Consider the following 23,855-nt stretch of genomic DNA (forward strand, 5'->3'; position numbering starts at 1 on the left):
TAATTTGTAACTTAAATTTACAATACAATGTGAATCCTACTTTACTCTTCTGTTGTTTAGATTGCAAAGAGCAGTACATATGCATACAATATGATCTAAATAGGGTTTAATTTTCAATGGAATAATACCTTGAAGAATCTTAAAACTTTTCAAGTCCCCTATAGCTCTTTCCACATGTATTCTGGCTCTTGCTATTCTCCTAGTCTTAGTTGTTGCTCTGCTGCTCAGCTGTTTTCCACATGTAAAGGGTGGTATATTTAAAGTGCAACCTTTAAGAGCGAGAGCACCACTTATCATAAAACCCCTATCAGCCATTATATCATCACCATACTCTAAGTTATTCAGAAACCCAGATTCTTCAACTATCTTTTTATCTGATGCAGAACCAGCCCAAAGTTTTGAAATAAATGTAAATGAGCCTGATGGGGAAATAGAAACCAATAGTTTAACAGTGTTATGGTGTTTGTATGAACTCCATGTCACACGCTGGCTAGATGGTAGGCTTGGTCGTTGAATAAAAAACTCAGTGCAGTCAATCACAGCTCTAGTTCTCGGAAAGCACTTGAACACTTTGGGTAATTTCAGACAAATTTGATCTCTGGTCGGCCATTGGATTAAAAACTTGAGTTCTAGTTGTAACAAATTAATCCAGGTTATAAATATGCGGCTTATACTCGAGCAAGATATGGCGAAGATGTCAGCCAATACCTCAACATCAAGGCCTCTTCTGATTCTTACAAGGGTTAGCAGAAATTCTTCAAAGGAGGATAGTACACGTACAGGTCCTCTTTTCTAATTGAATGAAAAAGAAAATTATAAATTGCTATGGAGAGAGAGAGAGAGAGAAAGAGAGAGATATCTCTCTCTCTCTCTGACAAATGTAATAAAAAAAGACTGGCAATAACCAAGACTCTAAGACACATGATAGAGCATGTCAATTAGTTTCAGTTGTTTGTGTTAATCAGTAATCAAAAATTTGTTTCATTTTTGTATAATTAAATTTCAACTACACCATATAAGCAACCATGCTTTTGATATGGATGTCCTTTTATATTTTGCTAAAGACACAGCTAATTGATTGACATTAATACATGCTTAACATATTTAAAGTCTATTATTTATTACCTTGACCTTAGTTTACAGTGGACCACATGCTTGGGCCATATAAGCACCATGCATGCAATGAACATTTTTTATATTTAGCTACTTTTAAATTTGTTCTTGCAAATTACCATAATCGTTCAGTATTAGATTCAAGCAAATTCTTTACATTTCCATTTGGGGCATCAGGTAGGTCTCTTGCACTTCCCTGCCAGTATCTCATTCTCTCTGCCTTGCTTCGGATTACATCAAAGATCAACATCAGAGTGGCCAATGTCACACCTGTAATTCATTGACCAAATTTTAAAGTGCAAATTTAAACATATACATATGCAGATTTTTTTATATTTTAATTACCAAAATATTGACTCTTGAATAAAAAGCTGAGAAGCACACAGGAACAAATCAATTAAATTATCTCCTGGGGGGGGGGGGGGGGGGAAGGAGTTTTGGAGGGATCATGAATTTCACAATTACATTCTCCTCTTCTATTGTTTGATTAAAAACCAAATTTAGGCAAGTTTGGCTCACAAATTAAAAACTTAATATGTAGATTAATTGGTAAAGGACAGCTTTTTAAAGTTGACAAGGGTCTATGACAATAGAGTGACCTTAAAAAAAGATACACATTTGGTAACCATGCAATGCATATGTTTAAAATGTTATAATTACTGCATGGACTAAATTACATGTATACTAGCTAGCTTTTGTATAGATTTAATATTTTTGAAATGTTCAATATCACCAAGGACCATACATATAAGAATGGTTATATAGGGGTTAAATCAAAAGGATATAAATGTTTGACTACTGTGACATGTACATTCATAAGTTTTTGGGAGCTAGAGGCTTGCAGATACATTTTCTAATTCCCAAAGGGAAAGTAGCTATGCAAAGTTAAGTGACTCATTAGCTCATACTTACTGCACTATTTTCTGGTATTCTAGCTAGCTGTCCTTCAGTGTATATAGGGTACAAACAGACTTGAAGTATTAAATCTGAGATGTGAAATATAAATTAATTGACATATAATATGTACCTGTATAGAATTTACAGGATGTGTCATCCTTGGTAACATTCTTCACAAAGATGGTACGGCTCAGACTTCCTCCTTGAAGATCTTGGTCAGTGCAGTCCTTAAGATCATTAAATGTCAAATCTGTCTGCACTGCCATGTCTGTCATGACTCTACCTACAAAATTACAAATTAATAACTTAATAGCCATATAATACTGAAACTGATTAACTGTATTTTTAAATTATACAATAATCATAATGAGGGTTTTTTAAAACGTGAGAATAGATAAATTTAAATGTTGATCTCAAGGGTCAGCTTAAGTGTGTTCAGTGGTGACAGCTGTATAAAACATTAAAATTTATTTCTTTGGTGAATTTCCAATTCACTTAGTACATGAAATAACTGATACAGCATCTTGTAGGCCTTAAATTACACTGAGGCGTTCAATTAAAATGACTTCCTTTTAAAAAAAAATTAATGGATCTCACAAGCTAGACCATTATATGACATAAAAATTTTTAACTGTTAATTGTACTGCATGAAACATCTCATAGTAATATGTATATTTATGTTTACTGTCTTTTTAATATACAACCACACTTAATTGTGCCATACAAGTCTCAATTAATAACCTCAATGAATTATATTTATATACAATTAATCTATCTGTGACATTTTATCTAACTTCAAATATTTGCCAATCTCTGTAAAAAGATCAGCTGATTCAAGCTATAACCTGTTTAACACCATTACACATATAGCTTAATATAATTATATACACCTGACACAGGTACCTGTACCATTAAATTATATTATAAACTATTGTACAGTAATACAATGTCTGACCTACATATCCATGTGCATATGTATAAAAAATGACATAATATATTTATTTCATACTTACCATTATGTACATCATGCATTGTATTGTTTTCATCTGTAGTGATTTCAATCTCCAGAGTATCCGTTTCTAATGTCAACAACTCCATCTCAGACTCCATCGATGTTTGTACGCTACTAGTGTCACTAGCCACACCCACCTTCAGGCCATCTCCGCTTCCACAGTCTTTTACATGGGATGTGTACATGTTATGATCATGTAAAGCTGTTGGGTTTTGCTTCTGTTTTGGTTCACTTACAAGTTCTTCTGTTTCCGTTTGTATGAAACGCCCAGCTGTAGTTCTTGGCAAGGGGCCTCGTCTTTTCTTGTTTTTGAAGACGAAGTGTTCCATCTCTGGGCCTGTGATACCGTACGGCACAGGGTCTGGATACTTAAAAGTCCCATTTCCGCTGTAAAAATGCTTCGTACAAATGTATGTGTCTCTTGTCACTTTGTCCAAAGTGAAATTAGCACGACCACAGGCTTTGACCCACTTTTTACAGCGGTCTACATCCGTATGTTTACTTGGAAATTTGACAAAATCAACGCCTTGCATATTTTCTTTAAAAGAATATCTATTGTCACTGCGACAATCACCCCACGCACAATGTTTAACGACCATTTTCGAGCTCAGTCACCTATCGTATTCAGTGAAATCGTTCTGAAATAGTGTATTTCAAACTTACCGCTGAAACGTCAAATTGTCCGTAGTCACGTGACATGTTAAACAATTTTTAAGATTTTGTTAAACGAAACGATAAACTGAAGATCGGTTTCTGGTTGTTTTTGTAAAAAAAATTTTTATCGTGGAATCAAGGTTATATGATATAAAAGGTGTATTTTGGTTCTTCGAAGCAGTTTATTTATAAAAGCGAGCTTTTAATGTTTTGTAATGTTATCCGTTTAATCGGTGACTCCAAGATAATCAAATGTAAACTATAAAGCACTGATGATGGATGATTCAGCTGAATGTTGAAAATGTTGTTCTGTCGGAAAGAAATGTACAGCTGTGTTGGAATAAAAACAGCATAAAATTTTTTGTCTTTAGAAGTCATTATTACCGTTATATATCATATAAAAATTCGAAATCGTCTTGCATTTATTATTGAAACAAGTCAGTATGTATTGTATTGTCAGTTAGAGCAAAGAATTATTTTGGCAATGATCTGAATAAAAAAGATTTATGTGTATGGAAGGAGGGCGGGAGGAAAATAACAGGATTCTAGTTCACGCGGTATAAAAGTTGAAAATGTTATTTCAGTATTTCCAGTGCAAAAAGATGAAGTGGATTGGGTTAGATCTAAGGCGTTTTTGCAAAATTTTGAACAAATCCTGTCTCCATTCACCAAACAGAAATATATTCCCATATTTTTTTTATGTAATCGACAGTGAAATTGTTAATCCAGCAAATTTCTCAGTCTTGTTTAATTTCTTGAAATAAAGTGAAATAAAGAAATATTACGGAAGAATTATCTGGGCTTTAGTGATGAATCTTTTATGAATGGGCAGATCTAAAAGAATGGAATAATTGGATAACTTTGAGTTTCACACCAAAGTGTATCAAAATAGAACAAGAAGAGAACTTAGAAATTGAAGGGTTAATCTAATAAGGGTTAATAAGTTACATGTGTTACTCCAAACACATGTACTATTGTTGTAACGAAAGTTGTTTATGTTCTTCACATTAGTATTACGATTTTGTGGGTATTGTATTTCATATTTTTCTGTTTTGAGCTCTGCATCAGAAATAAATATTCTGATCTGTTCTTGCTATAAAAGGGCCCTCGATATCGTTCAAAATTACAGATTTTATTTTAATTCCAGTGCAATATAACTATGCTGTTTAGTTTACATAATTTGTTGAACAAGAACAAAGTTGATTTATGAATGCTCAGTTTATACAGGAACAGATGTAAAAGAAATAAAATGGTTATTCTCTTCACATTTTGCAATTGATAACAAACTATTGGAATTCCGTTTGCATTGCAGTCGTATAATTTCTTTAAACATGCAATGAAAAACAGATAGACCCTTATTTTAACAGTTATTTAATAGTCAGGTGAAAAAAAATTACGAAATATCTGATATTTTCATTTTCAATAATAAATGACCAAATTTCCTTTAGACTAATTCGAAATATCAAGAGGTCACATTATATTAGAAAATAAATTCCAGTTTGTTTTATTTGATCTAGAACTATCCAAAGGAATCTTAATCCATCCGATGCTTTTTTCCTCCAATTAAGGTCTTACGTGATTAAGCAGATATTTGCAGCTCTGACATATGAAATTAAGATTTCTGATCACAATCTGCAACAAGTAAAGCACTTATTTGTTGCACTTCTTCTAATTAGAGACGCCTTAATCTTGGGTCCTATATTAAGTTTCTCTTGATGTTTTCTTGTGCTTTCGTCATCCTTGTGAACTCGCCTGAAAAGGAACCTCGATTTACCCACATTTTCTCTCGCCATCGTCAGAATTTGATAACGAGATCGGAACGATAACATTCTATTTTTTACCCGTGTTAATCTTTTTTGGCTACAAACTTCTGACTTAACAAAAAAAATATCTGCAACGTCATATTTTCTTAAATTAAGAAAAATACATGTATATATTCGTTTCCTAGACAACAATTCCTCTTTGTCCGATAGATATGTCTTCGGTTCATCTCTGGCCTTTGGAATTTCTTGGGTCTTTGTAGCAATCGCCAAATTTTTCCCCTTCAAAAAAATCATTTGTAATTATATCTTATCTTAAATTCATCTTTTGTTTGTGTCGCATACGAAAACGGAGGAATTGCGCTTTGTAGATTAACCGGAACCTGCGCTGATGATAATAAATCATTACGTTCCGTTGATTCATAATAGAAGAAGACACTGTCTGGTAGGATCTATTTCAGGGTCTTTAATGCGTTTTAATGTGAAAACAAGACACTTGGGTAACAATACCCCCTTTGCTTGAAGTTGCTGAGCGAGCGGAGATTTTTTAATAGACACGGTGAATAAAAATCGCTTGTCTGATTAATAAATTCACGGTAAATATCACTGAGAATGTTATTACGGAGAGAGAGAGAGAGAGAGAGAGAGAGAGAGAGAGAGAGAGAGAGAGAGAGAGAGAGAGAGAGAGAGAGACGTACAGTTCAAATGATTTAACTATAATTATCATTTTTAAACCCGGTTTCCTACATAATTCTAGATACACGTGTTTGGACCCTAAAAGTCAGTGGCATTTCGATTATTACTAAAATATTCTTTCAAATATTGTTAATTAAATTTAACACCCTAAAATCTAGTGACAAAACAACACTTTCTTACTATAAGTATTAATACGTTATATAATAACATGCAGAGATAGTCTTGCTGGCTGTTTGGATCGGGGGCACACGTTAATCCTATAGGAATCTATACTCGGGGTCACCGACACATCGGACAGAGGTCGACTGTACACCGACTGAGGTCGTGTGTTAGATTCCGACACTAGCAGAAGCATCTCATACCTCAATAAACCCCAACGTTCTCTCTGCACAAGATTCTTAATCATCTTCATAAACTCTTTTGGCTTTTTAGCTGTCAGTGCGAAAAATTTGACAGAAACCACTTTTCAAAGTTGATGATAAGAGGAATGATATATTTCTTTTACAGTGAGGAAAACAGACTAATACTTGTAAATGTACGTAATCAGGAAGATATTTGAACAAGGACAAATATTTGGAGTTAAGTTTTATTTTCGACCCCATGGGATAATCATTTCTATAAGATGTGTAGGGACCGTGTTATGCAAAGTTTGAGGAAGTTTTCCGGGTATACAAAAAAACTGTGACCTTGATGGTTTTCCCGTGTCTTTGTGCCTTACTGTGTCAACAACAGCAGTGGGACCTTGGTTTAGGGTGCGTCCGATTGCCTCTGATCCTGTTGGCCATAATTCACGGGCACCTGTCGCTGTTTACGTATTCGTGTAAACCCAAAGACGATAATCCTTCAGGGGACTCGGAAGATTATTCTGATCATTTTTTTTTTCAATGGAGCAAAGAAGGAGCCATGAATTACGTTTTATTTACAGCTTCAGGAGGTGTTTTTGACATTTTTATAGGTCTACTCCAGCGATCAAAATTTGTTTTTTTAATACCTCTTCGCACATGCACCATGAGGCGGATGCAGTTTACTCATTTATGCCTTGTGCTGAACTCATAAACCCTGTCAACTTTTTTTTTTTGCGCGCTGCTTTTGGAATCAAGAGAGGTTGCCTTAATATTGGGACGCCCTCGTGAATGTCTCTCCTCCTAGATCATCGGCGTTACGTAATATCGCTAAAGCATCATAACACGGGTTAACAATGATGCTTATATCGTTTTCAAATCTCCCGTTCTTATTCAAATTTCTCATTCCTAGCGCAAACATCTTAATGCAAAGTCAGCTCAGGATAACGGGGTCTAATTGCTGCATACGTGTTAATCCGCTGGATCTGTTATATTTTCAATTAAGGTCTGGATAATGTATCGATATTACTCGAATTTCTTTTTATGTGGTGTATTTGGAGGTATCGTTTGACAGTGGCCTTTGATTTTTCTTCTCCCGATACATCTGTGGAATTGGAAGAATTAAGGCCATTTAAATTAGGGTAGAGAGAGAGAGAACGAAAAAAAGAAGAATTGGGTAAAACTGTTCAAATTTCAACCTCGTGGTTTGGCATGGGTCAGCGATTTGGTGGATTTAAATTCTGCATAATATGCACGCGCTACTAATTAGGAACCACTAATTGCCTGGTCTTCGAGAGAAGTAGCCTGTCCCGGTTTCGAACAATCCGTGCATCAAACACCTTGCACCGAAAGAATTGACAGCATTTCTGAGAATATTTGTAGCAATTCACCAATATGTTCGGAATATTGTGTGTGTGTTTTGGACTTATCCCCTTAATCAACGCAGTTCCTGAATTCGAAGACGGTGATCTTCGACTATTGGGAGGCTCCACGGAAAATGAGGGGACAGTCCTTATCTACCACAACGGCCGCTGGGGCAGCATCTGTGACAGGGGCTGGGATATCAGGGACGGGAATGTAGCCTGCCACCAACTGGGCTTCCAGCGAGCGCTGCAGACCCTGCGTTACAGCCCGTTCGGACCCGGGCGAAGTGAGTACATGCATCCTTATAACACTCTGATTTGGCTTTTGGATTTTTTTAAAATATTGGTTTATGCGATTTTCTTCTTAAAAATCAAAATCTGTGTGATATCGTAAAAGACAATCGTAGGTCGCCAAATTCTGATTCTTCAATACTCTTTGTTGGCTCAAAATGAGATCAATGTTAATGAATTTTAGCTTTCATATCTGTAGAACATTTTAAAGAGAACGAAAAATAAAGAAAAAAAACTTGGTATTTAAACTAAGAGAAAAATGGTAAACATACTGGGTTAACGCATACATGTGTCAAGGTATGAATATTCACAAATCCTTTAAAACAATGTAATATCGTTCTATAGTCTATCGGTCTACTATTCTATTTGGAACACGAAGCGTTTTTAGAGATAAATATAAAATGAGTTAAACAAACCAACCATATCTTTTAGGGTCAAACTTATTGCAATTTTGAATATACATCAAACAAAATCCAAATGTAATTTTAGGCTTTATAAAGCGTTTTGATGACTTTTAGGGTCACAGGTCAATGTTTTTGTTTCAATTCTCGTTGTATTATTTACCCTTTGATCTCGTAAGTAATAACGCAAAAATCATTCATAAGTCCTGTCTTGCCATCTTTGTCTTCGACAGAAGATCAAAGTACAATATTTGATACTGATACATCGAAAACTTGTGTTTGATCCTTTTGGTGCTATTAGGTAACGGACTTTGAGAAATTAGAATTAGTCGTGAGTAGAAGGTCGTGAGTTTGAACCCCGTTCGCGAAAAAAAAAAGCGAGGCAGCAAATAAATTTTGCGTTATTAGCACATATTCTGTTGTGGTTTGGGGTACGTCGATCCTTGTCCTAACACGGTTTGGAAAAAAAGATCGATTTTGTCCAGAAATAAGAAAGGTATACCGGTATATGCAATTGTATTATTATAATGACAGTGCTTTACATCTGGGGATATAAAAGTCCGAATATTAAACTATTTTGTTATATTCAGCATTTTAAATGAACGGCGTATAAGTGTACTTTGGATAAATTTTAGCTAATTCTGCACTATTTGCTGTTTAGACAATCTCAATCTGCTTTTCTAATGAGCCGAACAATGTTTGTGTGAAATGTCGCTGCGTATCTGAGTGATAAATTGAAAATTATGTAATGCAATTACTTGAGTCAAGTGTTAATTAATCCTTGCTCTAATTGGTTTATGTGAGAAGTTACATGTAGAACTTCTCGAAACTTCTAAGACCGAAAGTCTTTGCATTGTTGTGTTACAGCCAGCTTTCATACGCACTGAGTAGTTTCAATATGTTCCCGCCAGATGCAAAAACTCACGTACAGATTACTTTCTTTCTTGCGTTTCTGTCGTCTGCCTCTAACCTCAATTTTCTTCACAAAATTCCTATGGCGACGACGACCAATTAATATCTTGCAAGAAATTTAAACTTATCTCAAGAGTTATTTTGTATAATTAAATAATTAGTGCATGCACCTTACAATCGGTCTTAAGGCTTTGATTTTTTTTTCTTATGAACAACAATTGCTTAACTTTTGAAATTTAGGAGTAAATTTTGATTACGAACATCACGATTTTGTAACAGGATTGCATGTGCAGCTTTACATCTGTTCAACATTTCTTTCCATTTGAAGAATTTTGCTAAGCCGTAAATTTATATCAGTAAGATACTTCAGATAAGGCGCCCCCGCAAATTTCGCTAAAATGCTACCCATTCATTTATTCATTCATATCATGCATTTTATGAGCTGTTTTGTCATGATATGGAATTTGTTTAATTACAATGTTTGCGTCGGTGGTATACATCATATGATAATTGAATGCTTAAATCATCTGATTTCTCATCGCTGTAGATAAAAATAAGATTTACCCCCAGTAAATATCTTATTGACGCTCTACTCGTGGGGAGTTTTATTTTTCGGTTAAGTACATGTATCTAACATCATCTTCAGAATACGATTGTTTGTGCGAGATTTCAGTCAGGTATAAAAGAATGTTCTTACCCAACTAAAAAAAAAATGAAATTCCGGGGCACGTTTTTACCATAAGAATTTAAGAATTTCTTTTGTCAACTATTTTCAATGACTAGAAGCTTTATTAAGGTATTCTAACTGAGTAATCAAAAATACATGTATGATTTTTTGTTGTCGAGTTACAAGTAAGATAAAAAAAGACAAAAAAAAATATGTTCAAATCAAATAAGATAGATTTCGTCTGAGCATTGAACTGCATTATTTAAGCAATTTTACTATTGGAACGAAAAAAAGGTTCAAATACTTAGCTTAAATTGCGACATGTCCCTTAATAAGGATTTAAAAGGAAAACATTGTAAAATTAAAAAAATGAGCTTCGATCGTTTATTTTTACAGAATATGTCCTGTCCATTAAAGAGGTTATTGAGACGATGCTGTTTACAAATAAATCCTCTTTTGACCAGATAATAGAATCACTGCTGCTTACACTAACACTGATTGTTAAGTGGACTGTGAATTGGCGCAATGTATCTTCATTTGTTTTAGCCAACTGGGTGTTCTATCCACTTTGGTTACGATAAGCCGTGATTCATTATCACCAGACAAGAGCAAATGCATTTGTCTCCTATATAAAACTGATTCTCCAATGGTGTAAGAACTTCAGCTGTCTAAATCGTCTTCTATTGTTTCATTATAAATTTACAGTAAAATTCTGAAGCAATATACCCTCCATTTATATAGTATAGAATCTGTAAAATTCGCGGTGCTTTAGTTTTCATTGGCATTGAAGAGTTATCTCGTTTTCCAATTAAAATCCATGGCGAATACAAGTAATGAAACACGATATTCATTTTACTTACAAGCAAATTATCCAAATTATATAACCACGGACCTATATTGCATTGGCAGTCTAAGAGAATTGACACCCATTAATTTCAATCAGTATACTGTTTCATCTCACGACGTTTTCGAAAATTGTTGTCCCCAGTGAATCGGAATTTTAAAACGAAGTTTAATCTATGAAAATTTTGCGATCCTACAATTGACAAGATTGAGTAACTTTAGTTTAAGGTTCATATGGTATAATTAGGTTAATTAAAAGACAGTCACTACGTAACATAAGAGCTTGTAAAAAAAAAAAGTCAAAGAGCCAAATATAGAAATGTTTGCAACATAATCTACACATGCAATCATACATTACAAAACTGTGCCCAAACAAGGGGTTCGAACAACTGATGAAATGTACTCGTACAATTACATGGCCGTACGGTATCTTCTTATTTCAAGTGGGCTTCATGGCCGTGGCCATTTTTAGGCTATATTTACCTCCTCATAGAGAAGAGAGATATGAATAAAGGTATTGGAAAATGCTAAAATTATTAAGTTAAATTATTTGGATTTTTTTTTTGGCATCAAAGTTTAAAGCAGATCTTATGGTCAATTAGTTGACCGCCTATATAGCTAGCCACCTTAAGGAAATAGCTTATGGAATGTATTCAAACAAAATGATGAATAACATGCAATGAACGTTTATTTCATGAGTAATCAAATACCTTGTGTATGAAACCACATACATTGTGCACAAAAACATGTTATCTACTAATAGCTGAGTGCTCTATGAAATATGTGAGGGCGGAACGGAAATTCTTTGCAGATCGAATAAACATTTTACAGTTGCAAGTTTCTTTCCTCTGGTTCATTTTATATCTTGTCATGGTAAATGCATTTAATAACTTTTCAATACATACGACATCTTGTTGAAGTGTTGTTCTTCAAAGATATGGAAATTACCAATGAGAATTGGCCAACTCGGCGCCTTTAAAAAAAGAACCGTAATTTCAGCCAAATTTAGAAATTAGCATCATTTATCGACTACCCTATGTTTCAACTTAGAAGCAGAACAGATTTTTATTTTAGCTGTTAAATACTAGGAACTTTGTTCAGATGTACATTGTATGAATCTCTCTTAAGAACGAAGAAATATATGTCAAAGATGTAAGCTCTTTTGTAAAACGAACCCCTAGTTTTGTTCTGTTAACTTCACGAATGATTTATTGTGTTGTTTTGAAGATGTCGGCTAAAATTAACATTGCGACTAAGACAGTATATTTTTATCATCTGCCGTTGCAGCGTTTTCATTGAAATCCGCCATCGTCAGCAGATAGCATTTTCAAAATTGCATTTTTGACGAGCGAACGTTTCTGGCGCTGCTTGTGAATGTTTTAAATTGTAATCAAATTTTATGGGTTTTTTTAACTTCCTCTTACTCCTCTTCTCCTTCATTGTAATCATCGTCGTTGACGTTGTCATCAATAGAAATAGTAATAGTTTTGCTCACAAATCTGCACGTTTATATAAAAAATTTAAATCATTCTGGAACATTCATAGACATTCTGCAAGCTTTACAAAAACTTTTTTTTTGTAATATTGTTATGTGAAGTGGGAAAAGTGCAATAATATTGTCTAGGGGGAAAAGATAAACATCGTTTGCATTTATCAGAAAAAAAAGTCCCTCCGATAAGTTCATTGCAAAGAAAATTCAAACTAAATTGCTGAAATTAAACCTCGAGCAAGAAGTTATCTCAATTTAAGTTTCTCTATATCAAGTGGAAAATAAGCGCTCGTTTTCACATTCTCTTAAGACATGGGTCAAATCTCATTTTGATATAGATAAAAAAAAACCAAACAGAGAAATTAAACATCTGTTGCTTTTAAGTATTTTACGAACCAGACACGGGAATTTCTTAAAAACAAACGGGCCTTGTTTTTATAGCTCTAAGTTCGTGGTTAATTTTTTGCTGAGCAATTCAGATGTCAGGGGGTTAGTTTTGAACCCCCTCCTCAGTTTCTAGACGATGATTTTGTCGTGTATAATATTCCTTTTTTAATATTTTTAGATTAGTATTACCCTTTTAATCTGATTTCGTCTGAGATTTCAAAGGCATGTTTTTAAAGTGAATTTGTCAGACGGTTTAGTAATTCATTAAACGGTATATTTTGTCATATTAATAGCAAACCAAAATGAAAAGAAAGAAGCAAAAGTGGTCATGTTTAGGAGCGGAATGCATTAATATGCTGTTTTAACAAAAATACGAATTTCTGCGCTTTGCAAAAATCAAGTATTGTTACATTGTTCAGGAAATGTCCCACGCAGTTGAATGACTGTGTGGTCCCTCTCTGATGAAACATATTGCTCCCCAATCTCAGGCCGTGATTGTCATACTGAACAAAATTTCATAATCTTTCAAATCAATATGACAAAGATTTTTCTACATCAGTCCTTGGGGCAAAGACAGAAACAAAGAGCGAACAATGGGATGTCATCCCCGAGTTTACGCCTAATAAAGTTCCACACCTACCATTAACAGAGGGAAGAATCAAGCTTAACCCCGGAGCTTAACCTTTGGTATTCTATGCCCAAACTCTTCTATCTTCCATCCCGATTTATCTCTTCAAACTTCGATAAGAGCCATGCGATTCCGGCGATCCGTGGCGTGCTAATGCTTACCCGGGGCTGTCTCCGAGTTCAATGTGAAACAAAGGGTCAATTCATAAACTTTTGACAGATATTACAATAAAACGTCTAGTTCATTCATAAATTTTATTTTACGGTGACTTTGCTGTGCGTGATAAATGGGTATTGTTTGCTGAAGATGTGCCAAAGAATTATGTAACCTTTGATCTGTCTCCAGGTCTTCTTTTGTATTCTTTGCTGGTTTTTTTTTGTTTTGTGTCTAGCTATATCGTACTATCAAGAATCTATATCTGAATATCAAGGGTATGGATTAAAAGGTCTTGAATCTTCTTCTGTCTGATGCGTTTTTGTATACGTGCGTTATGTCAGAAAGTTTTACCATTAAGGAATAGAGTCAGTCAACTTATCAAATTATGTCTGAACTGAAACTGATGCTTGATCTTTTCTTTTTGTAAGATAAAGATTTGCAAGATAATCTAAACGTCAATCATGCTGTTTAAATATGCACCCCAGAAATCATTCGGTGCATTCTGCAACCGAGCGACGTCTTAACATTGTTTTAAGACATACTGCAAAACATGATACTACTGCATTGAAAAATAGTATAATCTTCTTCCAATTGTTGGTAAAGGGATTAGATACATGAACTCGTTTAAAGTCATGTTGCGGTAAATCAGTCACATTCACGCCTATCTTTTATCAATTATCAGCGAAAATAAATTGCACGGTTGCGTTATTCCCTTCTCAACTGTCCATGTATCGTAAAAAGTGCAGTTACGTTAAGTTTAGAAAAATTAAAGAAAAACAACTAAACAACTTTAACAACTCTTAGAGGCTTGCTCATGCTATTTATGCCTTTGAACTTTGATATTGAATGTTATCTTGTTTTAAATAGAAGGGACACGTTCGATGTTGTTTGATTGAAGCCCGATAGTCGAAGGTAGCTTAAATTTTCTCCCTCTCCATATCACCTACCACGGTATCAAGTTACCAGGACTGGTCAGATTCATGCCTTAGATTGCCCATGCTTTATACACCCGTCTCCTCCTTTCCCATTGTAACAAAAAATTAAAGGTATCGCTATTTGACGATTCATTAAAATTAACACGCCATGAGACAAGAATTCTTTAATGAATATGTAAAGAGTTAATGGGCTTTTTATGCAGTGCGGTGTATTCCTGTGCAAGGGATTACGCTTGTCGTAGCTGTCATTTGCGTCAAAGGAGAGTCGGTTCATAACTGCACTCTTACTTGGGTGTATACAAAGTGTTTCTAACGTATTTAGAGGTGGTCCGGGTGTATCGTTTTCAGCCTACAAGGTTTCGTTTCTGTTCGAAGATAAAAAGATACATTTGATTCGTCAAAAGATGCGTTACATGTCACTATTAGCCTCTCTTGAAAATGAAAGCACGAGAGATGTTATCTATTAGTCCCTAACTTTAAGGCAAGAGACATTTTTAACTGGTCCAATTAACAAGGGTTTAAACACGAAGTAGTCTTATCTTTAGACACGTACATTAATTAAAATCTATTGTGAACCTCTCGTCTAATTGTCGAGTAAAGTAAACACAGTCTTAATATGGAGATATATGTCAAAGATTACGAACAATTATTGATATATATATATATCTTAAATGACTATTTTTAATATCATTCGTGAAGCATTTTTAATTAGCAGATGTCTTCACTGCTTTGTTCTTTTTTTTCAGCATTTAGGTGGCTGACGGGTTTGCGCTGCCGGGGAAGAGAGAGCAGACTTGACCAGTGCCATCCTAGACAATGGGGCATAGAGAGGGACCAGAGGTACTGTTCCGGATACAGTCGGTCGGCGGCTGTCGTCTGCTTGCCACATAGTACCACAACTTCCACAACAACACCTTCTACAACAACCACAAAAACGACCACCACATCAACAGCAAAACAGACGACTCAGTCAACCAAAAAATCAACCGTTGCCAGCGTTGGTCTTGCCGTTAACAATATCATTCCAACCAGAAGAGCTATCGACGCCATAGAACACAATAGAGACAAGGAAGAGGAGAAGGAGGAGGAGACCAAAACAGTTGTTGAAAGATATTCGAACAATACCATCATTTTTGATGACAAAGATAGAGATGATATTGATAATGATGATCAAGATTATGAAAGCGACGAGGAAGACGCTGAGGATACTAATGAGAACGCGATTCAAAGTACAGCTAGGTCAAGAAGCCAGCCAAGAAGATCTCATTTGCAGTTTGATGCCGAGTGGAGCGAAACGAGAAGAACCAAGGACCGGGATGTCATCACAACAGCATCGCCATTGAAAGAGTCGACCTCGACTTCTAGACCTACCACCACCAAAGAACACTCTAGAGCCGCCGCCCCGGCACCCGTTGGACCTAACAGATATGACGAAGAGGTGTACTCGATAAGTCTGCCTAGTCGACGATGGACAAAAGACCCACTCCTGAAGTGCTGGGTTCTGTTAACATACCGTGAGGAAATCTTAATTGCAAAACCAGGACAACGGCCCAGCCGAATAACTAAAGAGGAGTATTATAAAAAACGTCGAGCAGAAATCATTAAACAAAGAGGAGAAGAGAACATTCCAAACGAAATTAACAGATCTCCGTTAAATGATGCGTCCGGAAGTCGCACCGGAAACACTGGAAATAATCAGATAGTAGATAGAGGCAGGGTTCCCACAACTACAACCAAAGTAAGAACTAATATAGTATTCACAGACAACGTTCACTCCACTATGGGTTTGTTTTATTGTCCCTATCTACCTGCTTCGAGAAATGAACATATGTATAGTGCACAAAGTAAGCATGTTTTTTTTATGATCACGATGATTATGTGTTTCAGTATCCCATCATGTATGATTGTATATATATATATGTTTAATATTATCCCCATTATGCTTTAACTTTAACTTTTTATTACGTTACAATGATTTTGTTACAAAACAGAGACCAACAACAACTAAGACACCAACGACTACAACAACGACAACACCAAAACCAACAACAACAACAACACAGCCAACTACAACAACACCAAAACCAACAACCACAACACAGCCAACAACAACAACGACAACACCGAAACCAAAAACTAAGAAACCAACAACAACGACGACAACAACAACACCAAAACCAACGACAACAACAACCAAAAGGACAACAACCACAACAACAGAAGCTGCTGCACCGGCGCCAGTCAGCGCTTACGAAAACGAAGTCTTCTCTGTTGAGCTCGTTACTAGTAAATGGATCAAAGACGAGGAACTAAACATGTGGGTGATGCTTTCGCGATCGGGTGGCGTTTCCGTTGCCAAGCCTGGCCAGAGAGCAGTGAAAATAGACGAGGATGATTATTATCAGATGAGAAGGGAAGCCATTATCAAAGCTCGTGATCGATTGAAAGCAGACGATCCTTCCCCTGGTCAGGTTCCCGCGCCGCCATCAACCAGGCAGTTATCGTTTGGAGGAGGAGGTGGCACCATTAGATCTCGAAATGAAGACGCCTCTTCTTCGTCCAATATCGTTATCAGCTCTGATCTAAATATCACTAGGGAACATGCAGGTGGCAATCACCACAGAAATAGGCATGGGCATGGATCAAAGGTTATTATATGTGCACAAATGCTTTGACACTCACCAGTCACCATGAAAATAAATTTTTGATTGAGCTGCATAAAGTATTTTATTTCAGTTTCATTTAAACACATTTCATAGTAAATGGCAAAGTTTTTCAATGTATGAAATGATATGAAAAAACACAAATTCAACTTTTAAAAAAAAATATGTATTTAGTTATAACATGTACTTTTATTCATTTTTGAATTATCTGTTTTAATGATTTATTTAATAAGCATAATTATGGTATGCCACTTTTATAATACTTGCACTTACACTTTCTGTAAAGAAATTTTGCACTTAAACTTTCGATAAATAAAATTTATTCATGATTATCTTACATCGTTATATGTTATATTAATGAAATAATACTATTTCATCCTCAGAAAATCGAAACAAGGTTGGCTGGATCAAGATCGAATCGTGGAAGACTCGAAGTCCGATTGAAAGGCCGAGAAGAATGGGGTGTGGTGTGTGGGGATCACTGGACAATCAAAGAAGCTATGGTGGTCTGTCGTGACATGAACGCAGGCTACGGACAACAAGCTATAAAGGTGTGCTGTCAATGAAATTGAAATTTCTTACTTAAAGTACTAATGTTCAATCATTGAATTTCGCGGTGGCTCAGTTTTCGTTGATTTCATGAACCCCTTACTTACGTATTAACGTTCCCAATGAATGGCAAAACACTGCCCTTATTCATGAATCTTGTCGCATATCAATAATGAAATAATAACCTTGTCTTAAAACAAGCCAAAGATACTATAAATATGTATATAATTGTTTAATCAGAGGGCAGTGTTTGGTGGAATCAACATGAAGAAATACTTCTCACGAGTCCGGTGTAAGGGCACGGAGAAACGACTAGAGGACTGCCAGTGGGAGGACCATGAAATGAGCATACAGTGCACGAGCTCCGACTCAGTGGCGGGCGTTATCTGTGCATCAGGTACGTCTCGTGCTCCTCTATTGTCTCATAAACGAGGTTTTTAAGAGTGAGTAATCCCTACAATGTAATGGAGGCTGGATGTATTGAAAAAATGATTTTGACATTTTTTAGCTCTTCTGCTTAAGGAGATTAATATAGCCTAAAAATGGCGACTACCATCTAGTCCTTGTCGTTGGTAATGTCGTCTTCCACGGCGTTTTCTAAGAACAGTTTTACCTTAACATTTTCAAGCAACATTTAGCCAATTCAACCATAATGGCAATGAAGTCCTAAAAATATAATTTAAACTGTTTTGTTAAAAAAATTACCTGAAACAGATCTTCAATGTATAAAAAAGAAAACTTATGCCAATCTTGATTGTGCAAGGAGCACAGAATTTACCCACTGAGCATCCTATCTATCAAGTTCTTCCACCTTGATTTGTCGTTTCAAGTAAACATGAAAACCATTTAACTCGTTTATAATCCATGATTCTTCAGTTTGTCCGTTAATCAGTTTAGACGTTTCCCCAAGTGTTTGTAATAAACAGAATAGTTAACGCTATTTTGTCATTGCTTTTCATTTTGCAGCGCTACCCGATTTAGAGCCCAGCATTTACATGCTAGAAACCTCATCATTCCTACAAGACAGGCATTTATATTACCTACAGTGCGCAATGGAAGAAAAATGCTTGGCACCGTCAGCTTATGAAGCGCAAAGGTCACGTGGTATGTAAAAAAACAGCTTGACAATCAATTACACGTACAAAAAATATTTTCCCGACAAGAAGAAATAATCACATCCAATTGGTCTGAGTTATGAATGATTTATTTATATTTGTCTAGAATTTTTTTGCATCGTATATTGTTACTGTGCGATAATTTTACTTTGAAGTATGTGCAAAGCCTTAAGGAATACAGTTTACTACGTGTAGTACTTTTACTCACTGGTATCTATGTCCGTTTAGATTAGGTCAAGAAAATGAATATTACATGTACTGTATAAGAATGCATCGATATTTTGTGCGTCTCATACTTCGGTAATCGTTGCTTGATTTAATATACAGCTTCGTTCTTTCCTTTTCTTCCAAATATTTTCTTTTGTACCACTATCTTGAAAACGGAAAATTTAAAATATCTTATTGAGATAAAAGTTAATTATACTGACTTTTAATTCAAAACAATATCATTTTGTTCAGGATTTCGTTGTAACTTTCATATTTCATACAATGATGCTTTTAAACAGAATACTCAGGAAAATTCTAGAATTTTGTGATTCGTATGAGGTAGCAGAATGGAATTTTTCATCTAATTAACATAAAACAGCTTAAGCACATTTTATATCCTATGGCTCCATCCTTTTACATGTACATGATACAATCATATTCAATTTGCATGTACATGTATATGGCCTATGCTAATGCCATACAAAGATCAACGGTCAGTCTACATTGTAGGGTTGTGTGTTGTATGTATTAACGTAGAGAGTGTAGCCCAGGTACACATAAATTTCATTGCTAATACATTTTGTATTAGGTTGGAGAGCTCACACCCGGCGCTTGCTGCGATTTTCCAGTGTCGTCAAAAACAAAGGGACGGCTGACTTCCGGCCAATGTTAAACCGCGATGAGTGGGAGTGGCATGCGTGTCACATGTGAGTACATTACAGTTCAAGAAAGTTATTCCATTATGCACTGAATTTGACTTTTGAAGAAGAAAAAATTTAATTAAATTTTGTAATTTGCTACAAAATCGAAAATTATCTTTTTGGCTTATTTTATTTTTGGGAGTTGATTTTAATCAACTCTCCTATGCACTTACTCGGGCAAAGCGAAAGTGAAACAGTGTTTGGACCTAAGCACAAATCAGTTATACCGCTAACAACACTTAGTTCTTGAAAATAATCGATAAATTCGATGATATGTATTCTGAAGCATTGTTTTTCAAGAAAACTTATTTATTAATACCATGAAAATAGTTAGATTTAAAATTGTACAGACAGTTTAGATATTTTTCAAAGTCATATGTATTCCTACGCTAGAGTTCTATGTAGTCTCGTTCAACCAGATACTTGGCTGGCTCCGTTAATATCCGACAAAACAGAGTCTCTCTTGCTTGTCGGAGATAAATGGAGACAACCGAGCGTTTGGTTGAACAAGACAAGAGTTCAATTTTGCCTATATCCATACAATTTCTCAGAAATAGTTCGATTACTGATACTACTTGCCATGCAAAATCACATATCGTTGATTTTGAATAAATGATAATCGATAAAATCAACTCCCGTCAGTACTTCAGTACTTTGATTAATGTTTATAGGAAAATAAAAATGAAAAAAATTACAAAAAAGACTATGTAACGGAAGGCCATTTTTGAAAAAAATGTTTTTCCAACTTACAGTATCAACGTGATTTTGAGTGATTAATTACTAATAACAAATCGCTGATTTGATAAACGAAATTGCTGTTTATACTGTTTTTAAGGCATTACCACAGCATGGACGTCTTCGCCCATTATGACATTCTGGACACTAACGGTAACCGGGTAGCGGAAGGTCTAAAGGCCAGCTTCTGTCTGGAGGACTCGGCGTGTGATCGCGGCGTCCGTCCCAAATATAGCTGTCAGAACTACGGCCAACAAGGTACTGTATACTTCTCCGATCGCCCTCTGTTTCTTTGTATTTTTAAGACAAAAATAATCTTAGATATCGGTAGAAATAGTTATGAAGAATATAGCTGAACATTGAACACATCCAGAAAAAATTGATTTTTTGATTTTTTATTAAGAAGTAGCCAATATATGTAATAATTTTTTGGGGGAATGTGTGATACCAGTTGAATTCACTAAACAGTTAAACAAATTATTGATAGTTTGTGTTTCTTCTTCCTATGCCATTTTGCATTGACTTCAAGACTGTTTTCTTCTCTTTCCCGTAACAGGTATCAGCGTTGGCTGTTCAGACAACTATATGGCTGACATAGATTGTCAGTGGGTAGATATCACTGACCTGAAGCAAGGAAAATATGTTTTCAAGGTAAGATTTTCTGTTACTTTTCTTGGAAGTGCTTTTACAATAATCAGTACTTTGTCACAATTAAAATTTCAAATATATACCTGACTCGACCAATCTCCATGATATGAAGTTCTAAACTAAGGTAACACAACTGGACGCATTTTTATGACAAACTTAAATTTTCACATCGGTCATTGATTTATTCGGGTGATTCAATGATTCAGACACAACAGGGTTCGGAATGGGGAGGTTCTACAGTATTTTGAAATAATTTTGATAATTATAATCCAGAATATTGGATATTGGAAGATATATATCCACTGCTAAAATTTTTGGCTAAATAAATTGTTTATAGTGCCTCTTTTTTGACAGTCTGTAATGTTTAACTTTTTTTTTTTGGTTACAGGTTGAAATCAACCCAAATCTTATTGTTGCGGAAATCAGTTACGACAACAACGTCGTGGTATGCGATTTGAACTATACAGGATATTATGCAAGGATTTATAACTGTAAACATGAGGGCCTTTTATAGGGAGAAAAAGACAAAATGGCTGGGGTAAAAAATAATCCAATAAAATACCGGTATCCATTTTAGTTTTTTTTCCCGATTACTGTTGTTGAAACATTCGACTATCATTCATCATGTCAACCAAAGACCACACGCAGAGCACAAACTTCCATGAAGGTTTTTTGCAGTGAGGGTTTTTATCTTTTTTGGAACTTTATCAGCATCTTTGTCCAATTTTTTTGTACCAAATGCTTTAATTTATGTTCTACACAATTATTTAGAACTCTGATGATGAAATAGTTTGGGTTTTTTATTCTCTCCAAAAAAAACCAAACAAACAAAACAAAAACCAACACCCAACCACCAAAGAAATCGTTATGTCCAATTTATCATTCATTATTGACTTCTTGTGTTGTATAAATAGATCATATAGCTCTACACATTAATTAGTTTTGTTGCCACAAAACCAACATTTCATTGGTATATTATATTTGTACTCGATTTGCAAGCTTCTTCGTGTCTGACAGTAATTTTGGGTGAACTATTTACAAGTTGTCTGTGATAAGTCCTTTTTACACAGCATTGCTTGTGTATTTTTTGTATGATTTATTTTTAATCCTGTAAATGAGAGCAGGGTTGATAATATTTACATGTACTATGTATATAATTATTCATTCGTTTTGAAGGTTAAAGAGGTATTTTTTAAATTGAAATTTAAAGCCATGCATAAACATTGCTTTTTTTTAGTTGTTTAGTAATGAATTTGTTGATTAAAACAGTTGTAGAGTACTTTTGTTTGAGACCAAAGATCAGTGAACCGTCAATGATAAAAATAGTTTCAAGTCTTAGACATTTCAACTACAATGTATGTTGATTTAAGTACATGTCTTTAACAAAGTATATTTAAGTAATATGTATCTACTGCATTCTAAATAAACGAATGATGTAAACATGATTTATGTATAATGAATTTCTCTGTGTTGTATTTTACAACTTACATTTAATATATATCTCATCGAATTAATTTATATAATGGGTATAGTCACCAAAAACTCTGTTATTAATATACGAAGATACCAATCTGCCAAAAATAATTATCACTATGGAACTTGTTAATGTGAGTGGTAATACAAAACGCAATTCGCGGATCTTGAAAGAAGGTGGGGGGGTCAAATTTGTTAAACTGACATAGTAGAATTACCAAAAATATGCCTCAGACCCCCCCCCCCCCCCCCATCCCCGGAAAAAAAAATTCGGGATCCGTGCATGAGATAAATACGCGTTATTGTCTTAACCAACCGATATCTGTGTACATGTTCAAATTTTCTAGCACATGGTATAACATTTAATTTTCAGACAAGTTCCGCATTATAGTTAATTAGTATTTTTAAAAAACATTTGCTATTTGCTTTATCAGTAATATATTTTTCCTGAAAAATTTGACTAATTTTCCTTACAAGTACATCCATTTTTTTATTATCACACAATGATATATCAACTATTTTTGAGTGAATTTAATTGAGTGAATAAACTCTTGTAGTAATAACTTGCATGGAAAAGCTTTAGTTGTAGAGTGAGTTCTTATTGACTTTTCACTTAAAGTCATTTATTAAATATTTTGTTACATATATTCATGATTATGTATGATGTGTATGTATCTTGTTTTTATACCATTCTTATGATTGTTAATCAAAATTGAATAAATAAGTATCAAGTTTAAATGAAGGTTTTGTTTCATTAAGTTTATTTTACGAAAGAGAGACTCCAAGACCTGAGTAATGCTTCAGGGGATTATTTCGCCGATGTTTCAACTTACACATATGTTAATATTTGCTTTCAAATTCTACTGTATAAGGGATTCAAGTATCGTTTAACAAATCAACAAATCCAATTTCAATTTTGCTAATGATGAACATTTAATAATAATTGATCTTACGTTTCAATTATTCAAGTGGTCCTACGTTTCATTTTTTTTTAAGTTTTGAATTCTTCATTTTTCTTTTTCACTTCTGACGATATGCTATAATTAGTTGATATTGAAAATGATATATATTGTTTTATTTGTTGTGGATTCCCCAGGTGCGTTTTCTCACCTGGATGCCAAACTTCGGAACAGGTGGATGTTTGTTTGATTATCTCGAAAACTAAAACAATAAAGATAAGCTTGACCATTGTTTAGATACTAACAAGCAACAGTTTTG

At 34.8% G+C, this 23,855-nt stretch overlaps 2 protein-coding genes across 4 annotated transcripts; one reads left to right on the forward strand and one right to left on the reverse strand.

Annotated features, from left to right (window-relative positions):
- Window positions 1–14: 14 nt before the first annotated feature.
- On the reverse strand, window positions 15–3,746 carry LOC105318440 (uncharacterized). Its single transcript, XM_066068908.1, has 4 exons — window positions 3,024–3,746; window positions 2,141–2,293; window positions 1,271–1,383; window positions 15–792 (listed from the first exon to the last, which is right to left on the reverse strand). Exons 1-4 carry the CDS (start codon window positions 3,619–3,621, stop codon window positions 37–39), a joined length of 1,620 nt encoding a protein of 539 aa, XP_065924980.1. The 5' UTR covers window positions 3,622–3,746; the 3' UTR covers window positions 15–36.
- Window positions 3,747–6,615: 2,869 nt separating this feature from the next.
- LOC105326079 (lysyl oxidase homolog 4) lies at window positions 6,616–23,041 on the forward strand. Of its 3 annotated transcripts, XM_066068533.1 has the most exons (11): window positions 6,616–8,124; window positions 15,293–16,284; window positions 16,538–16,576; window positions 16,619–17,194; window positions 17,593–17,760; window positions 17,999–18,155; window positions 18,725–18,862; window positions 19,670–19,787; window positions 20,617–20,774; window positions 21,073–21,167; window positions 21,553–23,041. In XM_066068533.1, exons 1-11 carry the CDS (start codon window positions 7,869–7,871, stop codon window positions 21,676–21,678), a joined length of 2,823 nt encoding a protein of 940 aa, XP_065924605.1. In that variant the 5' UTR covers window positions 6,616–7,868; the 3' UTR covers window positions 21,679–23,041. The 3 variants fall into 3 exon arrangements, with proteins under 3 accessions (XP_065924605.1, XP_019921821.3, XP_011424225.3); XM_011425923.4 differs by having other exon boundaries at window positions 6,623–8,124; window positions 16,538–17,194; XM_020066262.3 differs by lacking the exons at window positions 16,538–16,576; window positions 16,619–17,194 and having other exon boundaries at window positions 6,617–8,124.
- Window positions 23,042–23,855: the final 814 nt, after the last annotated feature.

The sequence above is a fragment of the Magallana gigas genome, chromosome 8 (genome assembly GCF_963853765.1).
Source record: "Magallana gigas chromosome 8, xbMagGiga1.1, whole genome shotgun sequence".
NCBI classification, from domain to species: Eukaryota; Metazoa; Mollusca; class Bivalvia; order Ostreida; family Ostreidae; genus Magallana; species Magallana gigas.

Excerpts from the sequence above, each read along its gene's own strand:
- LOC105326079 (XM_011425923.4), top strand. The coding sequence starts at position 7,869 with ATGTTCGGAATATTGTGTGTGTGTTTTGGACTTATCCCCTTAATCAAC. Across the intron at positions 18,156-18,724 it reads GGGCGTTATCTGTGCATCAG|CGCTACCCGATTTAGAGCCC; the intron begins GTACGTCTCGTG and ends TTCATTTTGCAG. Across the intron at positions 20,775-21,072 it reads TCAGAACTACGGCCAACAAG|GTATCAGCGTTGGCTGTTCA; the intron begins GTACTGTATACT and ends TTCCCGTAACAG.
- LOC105318440 (XM_066068908.1), bottom strand. The coding sequence starts at position 3,621 with ATGGTCGTTAAACATTGTGCGTGGGGTGATTGTCGCAGTGACAATAGA. Across the intron at positions 2,294-3,023 it reads AATGCATGATGTACATAATG|GTAGAGTCATGACAGACATG; the intron begins GTAAGTATGAAA and ends GTAATTTTGTAG. Across the intron at positions 1,384-2,140 it reads ATCCTGTAAATTCTATACAG|GTGTGACATTGGCCACTCTG; the intron begins GTACATATTATA and ends AATGAATTACAG.